At 43.4% G+C, this 8,607-nt stretch overlaps 1 protein-coding gene across 1 annotated transcript in view; it reads left to right on the forward strand.

Annotated features, from left to right (window-relative positions):
- The window catches only part of LOC126545092 (uncharacterized), a 44,202-nt gene extending 35,731 nt beyond the window's left edge, over window positions 1-8,471 (forward strand). The window contains exons 16-20 of the mRNA XM_050192796.3: window positions 2,902-2,962; window positions 4,268-4,303; window positions 4,498-4,565; window positions 5,847-6,151; window positions 8,085-8,471. Of these exons, the coding sequence (XP_050048753.1) occupies window positions 2,902-2,962; window positions 4,268-4,303; window positions 4,498-4,565; window positions 5,847-6,151; window positions 8,085-8,185 (571 nt within the window). The 3' untranslated portion in view covers window positions 8,186-8,471. The remainder of the gene's footprint in view (window positions 1-2,901; window positions 2,963-4,267; window positions 4,304-4,497; window positions 4,566-5,846; window positions 6,152-8,084) is intronic.
- Window positions 8,472-8,607: the final 136 nt, after the last annotated feature.

Below are 8,607 nucleotides of genomic sequence, written 5' to 3' on the forward strand. Positions count from 1 at the left end.
CCCATAAAACAGCACGGTCAAACGACCAAGCTCAGACCACTTGCACTTGCGTTTACCTGAATACTCGACATGCGAAACACTATTGTGGTAGTAATCCACCGGCGTAAAGTGACGGCCGTAAACGATCAAATCCCGACACCAATCGTATAGCGACAGTCTGATGCGCTGCAGCCATTCCGCTCGTCTGCTGCCTTACAGAGGGACACGATGTCACAGCTTGACATATTGCCCGTCACTACATTTGTAGCCCACAACACAACAAAGGCAAATCATGGTGCTTGCAAAAATAAAGATTGAGATCAGCACTGACCGTGGAGCTCTCGTCAACATGCAGACGACACTTGGTTTTTGCCAGACGTACTTAAGTGTAGTGTGAAATTGTCCTTGTGCATTCTCTTTCTGTTACTTTCTTTTTATAGAAACAAATTGACTAACATTCCAACTATTACGAACAACATTTGTTCACCATAAAGTTAGAAAATTATCGATGATGTGCCCTGGGCAGCATACCAGATAGCTCGCCCTACTGGCGCCATTAGGGCAACTTGCATCAAATGGTCAGGCGCAGCTGAAAATTCAGCCGAGTCACGTGCTGCGATCGGTAGTGATGTACATTCTTAAAACCTTATAATAAATTACAGGCTTTACGCAGAGCACTTAGATGCATCAATGATCAGAAGGTCCTACCCTAACGGCTCAGTACGTTTGTACAAAATCATCAAAATCTTTTCAGGGTCCCTTTAAAGCTCCTAGTCAAAGTAGAAATGTAATGCGTATGCCATTTTTCAGAATGGCGGCCAGTTTTCTAAAGTCAGCTTTAAAAGTCAGTCACAGCTAAAGTCAGTCACAGCTAAAGTCGGTCACAGACCTGTTGTGCGGAAAAGCGTACAAACGCCGCCAAGGCGCTTTTGGTTTCATACCTGATTGCACCGCGCAGGCAATTTTCGGCCAGATTTCATTAGAAAACAAAAGGCACCCGTTATAATCTGGTAAATACCCATACAGACATTGTTAGCTACTGTTATTGCCTGAAAATCCTGCTATGGCAGGCTGAAGATAGGCATTCTCAACCAGCGATTACGTGCATTCAGTGCATTCACTATCCCCAAAGCTCCGCAGAGACAGACGCTGCCACTGAAGGGGTCATTATTGGGATCACCATGAACATTTGGGCCCATGGAAATGCATGTGCGCTGGCCTGCACCTTCGGTCGGGATAGCATTAACTGAAAAATCGAATTAACTGGAGTCAAATTAACGAAAGTCTACTGTATAATCCACTGCTATCTGTTGAAGGAATTATAAACTGAAACTAAAACTGAAATAATCATCTGCATACCAGCAGATTTCTTAACTCAAGCTTTCACAATGGACTTAACGAAGTTTTTCACATTGTGCCAAAAATATTAGTGGCTCTTTGCAGGACTCTATGCATATACAGTCTTTTTTTTAACGTGGATTATGCCATTTAGGGAGACAAAAATTGATTTGAGGTTTGTGTTTAGCAGTACATATTTAGGTACATGCTCAGATTCTTGTTTGTCTGTGTCTGTGGTGCTGGGAAACATTTACAATTGTAAGAGTAGGGGGGGGGGGGGGGGGCTGTGCAGGTTTCATTGTCTGTGAAGCTGGCAGAATGCTTTAGTGTGACATAGACATAACACTAGCGTAAACATAAACTGGAATGCATACCACATTTCTGCACTGGAAATCCAGGGAGTCTGATGTGTTTGAGTTTTGGTAATGCACAACTTTTGCTTACAGGCACAGCTTCTTGGCAGTGTGCTTGACATTGCAGTGAAGCTGCACCTGAAGGCATGATTTGTGCATTGCCTCTCCCAATGCACTGCACATTATTGTGAGGCTGCACTGCAGCTTGTTGAAGGGAAGCTGTGAAAGTAGTACAGAAAACAAGATTGTCTGCTGGGATGTGCCTTCTGCATATAATTGTGGAGAGTTTCTTAACATATTGTAATGATGTGTTCGTACACAGACAGACTAAGCAAAGGAGCGGTGAAAGAGATGGAAGACGAGGTCTTTGCTTTTGGTCTGGCAGCCTCGTCCCATCCATTGCCATAGTGCCAAGCCTTCTAAATAAATGCCTCATGCCTTGTAACATTTCTGGTGGAGGTGCTGGGTTTTAGTGTTTGTGGTTACTTGTATGTGTTATAAGTATGGGTTCTTTTTCTTTCCAAGGATTCTTATTGGATATGGAAGTTGTATGAAGCGACAGATTATGTCTTCGAAAATGTGTTAAGCAGAAGGAGCATTGGTAGTGTTGTGAGATAGAACCAGAGCATGTGGAACTCTTGTTCCAATGAGCCATCATGTTACACTTCTCTACTAATGTAAATAAGTTGGAATTGATATATATACCACGAAGGTACCTTTATTTCACCCATTTCCCTCCTCTTCTTTCTTTTTCTTTTTTGAAAGCAATGAGTTTTGCAGAACAATAACATGTTGGATTATAGTCTTGATGCCTAGTCAGATTGATTATCTGTCCTAATTGTGGACAAAAAGAAGGGGAACTGAAGGACTTGATTTTTGTTATTCACAATTGTATGATTACAACAAATAAGACAAGGAAAGCATCAGGGAAATCATTGATTTTTATAATTGAATTGTAGAAGTGATAAAGTTAGGGAAAATTAAACTAAATAAACAACTTTGCCACCGATAAGAGCCATACCTACATCCTCCTATATTTACTTCATTATATAGCTACGTTCTTTATGTCGAAGTTTGACTGCTTGTTGTTAAGGACCTCGCTGGTACATGTGTCTTCACACTAAGTTCGGTTCTTTGTTGTTTATTTTGTATTGCTGGTAATGCCCTCCGGGTAAATGTGGTAACCTGAATGAGTGAATGAATGAAGGGATAACTGACTCACCCCTCCCAGGTCTCAGCTGTCGTCTCTGCGCCAAGAGATGGAGCTCTCCGAGCGCAACTACAAGAACCAGGTCAGGATGACACCCAACATTGCCCATTCTCTTCTTGCGAAATTCCCACTAAAATGACATTTTAAATCTGCTAGAATATGCTGTTTCTGTGAATCTGCCAGAACTGACAAGAAATGTTTCAACGTGAAATAACATCAGGGGCAGCATTCTCGCACAATTGTTTTCGGGAATAGGATCTCTGTTGCAAGATTTCGTGGCTCAGGCTCAGACGCATCAGTGTTTAACTTGGCTATGTACGCTGACGCCGAGACACCCAAAATCTTGCAACAGCAATCGTATCTCCAAAGATGATTGCTCGAGAACACTGTCCTAGCATTAGCCAGCAGGTGTTTTTAGGGAGCACGAGTACTAGCAATCATTTGTGATCATAATACATCAAATAATAGCTGCATCTGAGACACATTCACTTGCATCTGTGCCAAAGCTCAGTGTTTTGTGCTCATCTATCTGTAATGTCTCTTTTATCACAGGCACAGCAAGTCAGCACTTCCATTTATTTTTTTTCTCACGTAGATATAAAGGGCACCTCATACAAAACCTATGAAAAAAATCAGCTAGATGTATCATTTTGTCACTAAATGAGCATAGAATTCGCCGAGCAGGAACTGAAAAGAGATTACTGCTTGTGAAAGCTCCAGGCACCTCTTGGCTGAGTCAGAACAGTTTGACTCGGCTTTGGACACCAGCTAGCAAGAAGGCTTGGTTTTTCCTCACATGTGGAGCTGAACCAGCTTGTTAGCTAAACCACTTTTATTACAGCTATTCACCTAGTCTGCTCAAATAATCATTCATGGCGCCAAGTGTTAAGGATATCATTGTATTATTCATTGTTATCATTGTAATATTATTGTAGTGAACTATTTCATCGCTAGCAGAACTGCTGTGGTCCAATGGTGAGAACATCGGTTTGTATATGATAGTTCACGAGCTCAAATCTTTTTCGGAGATGAGGATCTGCTCAGTGGCAGTTTTGGCGACATGCAAGCTGACAGAAATCCTCCACTGTGTTTATGACCTCTAATGACAGTGTTTATAATCACTAATGATTGGGTTTATGATCTTTAATGATCTCAAAATGGACTTAGCCAATAGTATAAAAAACTGAACTCAAACGACTACCAGACAAGTTGCCTTATGTTGTAAAACGTTGTCACAGTACAGTTTATATTAAAGGCTTCCAGAGGTCTTTATTTCTCTTACCATAGTATATATCTATGCCAGCAAGTTTTTTCTGTTTAAGTTCATGGGGCACGTTGCAAGCTGTGTTGATGATTTGCTAAACTTGCACTCTGCTTTCCGCACCAGGTGGCAGACCAGGAGAAGCGGGCACACGAGAACTGGGTGAGTTTGAGCATGTGTGTGCAAGGTGTTCAAGAGAAGCGGTTGTGTTAAAATGAAGTGGAGGCTCATTGAGTCAACCACCATTCATTTGACAACTTGGATAACTCAGCAAACATACTCATAATTCAGCGGCTTCATGTGTAGTGAAGGCCAAAAATTTTGTGCCACACAGTTGCCACTGCTTTTTTTTTCAGCTGGCTGCTCGGGCCGCGGAGCGCAAGCTTGAAGAGGCCAACCGGGATAGGACAGCCCTGCGCCAGAGGCAAGTCTTGCATTGGGCTATGGCAACTTCCACGCTTTCTTTTTTTTTTTTTTTTTTTTTTTGCTTTCTGTTCACACAAAACTGTTGTGGTGCTACAACTTCCAAAGATGCATCACTATGCACAGTAGCAACTCACGCATTGATGTACACTACGTAGTTTATTCATTTATACCTTGGTAGGAGGGGCAAATTTAGTGTCACTTTAAGCGGGTGTCACTTTGGCGGCATTCTGTTATATGGAAAGTAAAATGTCATTTGGAATTAATGGCAGTGTTTACTAGTAAATCTATAGGGAACATTATACTATGTATTTGTTAGTTTAGGAAATATTTTCAAAATAAGACTGCTTTATATTTAAGGACAATATCTAACGCCAATTTTACTGTAATAAAGTAATTCATTACCAATGTATTGATGTGCTCAATCACCACAAGCCAAGACAAATCAGCATTCTAAGGTAGACAGAGCATGAATAGCAGTTTTGATTGCTCATGGCATGGGAATGCCTGTAACATTCAAAATCACAAAAAAGTGGTCCCACAATAGTAGTGCCAACTTGCATTGAGTAATTTTTGTAATTTATTTTTTAAGCACTTTTATTGAGGCTACACAGTTGAATGCAGCAAACTGAGTTCAGCGAAGGCATGTGCAAAAGTCACAACAAAAAAATGTTGATTTTGGTGCAACAAAACAGTGCTGTCAGCAACAGATGACAGTGGTGCCAGTGACAGAAACAGTGACAGAGCGGGTCACTCTGCTATTTAACCAAAATCAACATGTTTTTGTGCTGTCACCATAGGTAATGTGCACTTCGTATTTATTGTGAACAGAGCAGCTAAGTAATGCCTTCAAACATTCATATTCGAGCAGAAATGAGCCTGCCATTCAGCCGAAAGAGTTGTCTAAACCCAGTGCTTCTATTTATACGATGCTTGGCACATGTCCCCTCCACTCGTGTGTGTGTGTCTCATACTGTACATTCATAGGTAGGCAGAATAAGTGGATGTCGCTGGTATTCACTCACCTATATTTTTTCGGCTTATCTACTCACTCTCACTTATGCTCGTACCTGCTAACACTCGCTCACATCATGTCCTCTGAAATTTGCTGTCTGTCACTGACTTTTGTTGATGTTAACCGCCCGCTCTTCTACTCTGTTCACTCAAACTCATTGGCACTCATTCCCGTTCACATCCATGTCCGATCATACTTTTCGTCACTCACTCACGCTCGTGTACAAGCAATTGTACTTGTGATTGAGTACCCGTGTGTATATTGCAGGTTAACCCTGCTGGAGCGGGAGATGCAGCAGCAGCCACCACCACTACCGCCGGGCGATCTGTTCCCGCCTAGGCTTCCGCTCCTAACCAAGGATGAGGCGCCGCTGCTGGACGGCCCCCCGCACCTGCCTCCCCTGGACATGATGCCACCTCCGCCGTTCCCACCATTCCCACCACCACCACCCCCGGAGCTGCTCAAGCACATGCGTGCGACGGGCGGCAGCCCACACTTCTTTGACCTGGTGCCGCCCCCGCCGCCGTTCGTGCCGCGACCAGGCCGCTCCAGCCAGGCCTCTGTTAGCTCCTGTGAGTGAAAGGCGTAGTGTATGCCTGCGCCATTTGTGATGAGACATAGATGTACCACAATTCACCACATGCTGTTGGGCGCGCCAAGGTGTACCATTTTAGCAGTGCACCATATTTTATGCAATCATTTATGCTTTTCACATTGTGTGCCACATAGATTGTCTTGAAGAGATTCTGCAATAACTTTCTACGACTGCCAGTTCCTACTGCAGATCTGCATCCTTGCACGTTGCCAAGATAAGTGCAAGATGGAGTTATAAAAATAGGTACATGCAAACTGAAATTAGGGATCCTGAAATACCTTTTATCAAAGGCATGGAATGCATTAAAAAAAGAATGCTTTTGAATAGCCTTTGTATGCTGCTGCAGCTGCCACGCATGAATGCAGCTAGAAGAAATGCAAGCAGCACTATTGTTCGCTCTTTTATGAGCTACATAATTGTCAGCCTTGCCTTATTGATACATGACATCAGCGAATTAAGTTTTGTGTCATGGTATCACAATAATGTCAGTGATGCCAGGTCCGGTATTTCGAGACTTACTTATTTATCAAATTAAAATATCTCACCAGTGTTTCCCAGTCTTTATGCTTGCCTAGTATCATCCTTCTAACTTTGAGAATGTGTGGTATTGTGAGGAGAGAGTGGCGGCGTAGTTGGACTGAGAGCTACAGGTGAGGCAAGGCGAGGAGCAGTGGTAGGAGTACGCGCGGGTGGTGCGCAGTGTATGTTGCATGTGGCGTGTGCAGATGGACTACATGGGGGAAGAGTTGCAGAGTGAGGTAGTAAAGGGAATGCTTGCAACGAACATGTCGGCCAGTCGTCGTTCGTAGCAGTATATTTTGTACAATACAATGTGAGTACTACTTGGAACAATTGGAAAGATGTTTGAACTATTAAGCAGATAATGTCGTATGCAGCATTCTGGAAAGCTGTGTCATTCTAGATTCGTGACAGTGGCCCAAGTTAGAGAAATGACCACACTTCTAGGCTGAAGCAAAGCATTTTTAACACGGCTGTTTCATTTGTCTTGTTCCGCATCGCCTGTTTACAAAGTTCGTGTTCTGACTCCTTTCATTGCCACATCATCACTATCAGCGACGAGGCAATAAAGAGAGTCATTAAGTCATTGAGGTTCGGTGGTACTACCCTGAAGAAAGGTGCAAACTTTTTCTCCTAGATAACTTTGCATGTCTTTCAGACAGGTTTTGTTTTACTGCCAAGCAAGGCTTTGGCATCACATGTACTCCGTGAGTGGATTACTGTGAACACACAATCATGCGGGACAAAGTAAATGTGGACACAAAGCCACAGATGTCTTGCTCTGTGGTGCAGGTTGGTGCAGTAGTGAGGTGAATCTTGGCTTGTTTTGTTCGTGGGGCGCTTTACTCTTTTGTTGAGAACCTCAACCGCAATCTGATAATCTTTTTTCGTTATTGCAGATTTGCTTGCATGTTTAATTCACTGATGATGCTACATTTCTCTTTTGGCACTGTCGTTATTGTGATTCCTGCAGTAGACATCAGCAGACAAGATATTTTGATAAATTGTACAGGAAAACCCTTGTCTTGCAAATATTCTGTCTGCATGAGCTTATTCAGTTTTGTCCATTCGTTTACAAAAGCATGTGAAGTTCGTGAACAGCATGAATTATGTTGGCAAGCGCAGGTTCTTTTGTGACAGCATTTTGTCACCTGACTGCCAGCTTAACAAATGTAAATGCTGGTTACAAGCAAACATTTAAAATATCAAAGTGTGCTCGAAGATGAAATCTCGCACACCTGATCAGGGGCAACTAAAAAATTTTTTTGTACCTGAGCATCATTTGTGGCTTATGTATATATTAAATAAGCTGGAGTTTGACCAAGACCTAGCCTAAGGCATTGAAGGTGTATTCAAAGTGTGTTAACTGATTTCCTGCACTTTCATTGCAGCTGCCTCGGACAGCAGAGGTCGGCCACTCAAATCTAGTCCCCAACCGTTGTCAGCAGACAGTCGACGAAATGGCACTGGCGGTCGCAACACACCGCTATGATACCCCTGACCTTAGGAGAGGATTGTAAATGGGTAGTGGCTTCAATCATCTGCTACCCCCCAGCCCCAAGGAGTTTTCGAAGGACTCGCTAGGAGAGCCGGCCCCCGAACCCCTCTCCGTGTTACCAGTAATTCTGAGGCTGACCCAACTGAGCATCATCGTACCGTGCCCCGCAACTACTGCTGAGGGCTTGCAGTGCAGAGCAAAGACACTGCGGTTTTCATCCTGGCACCTGCGTCTACTGGGCGATCGCAGAGACGTGTGTAAATAAAAATGATGGATCCTGTCTGCATTGTCTTTGTCTCCCCATGCTGTGCAGCTGTTCACGGCCTGGGTCTTGTGCGCCGCAGGCACAATGAATAAGCAAAAGCGAGAGAGCGAAGGAAAGCCCAGCAAGGGCTTGCACAAACTCGAGCGCTACG

The sequence above is a fragment of the Dermacentor andersoni genome, chromosome 10 (genome assembly GCF_023375885.2).
Source record: "Dermacentor andersoni chromosome 10, qqDerAnde1_hic_scaffold, whole genome shotgun sequence".
NCBI classification, from domain to species: Eukaryota; Metazoa; Arthropoda; class Arachnida; order Ixodida; family Ixodidae; genus Dermacentor; species Dermacentor andersoni.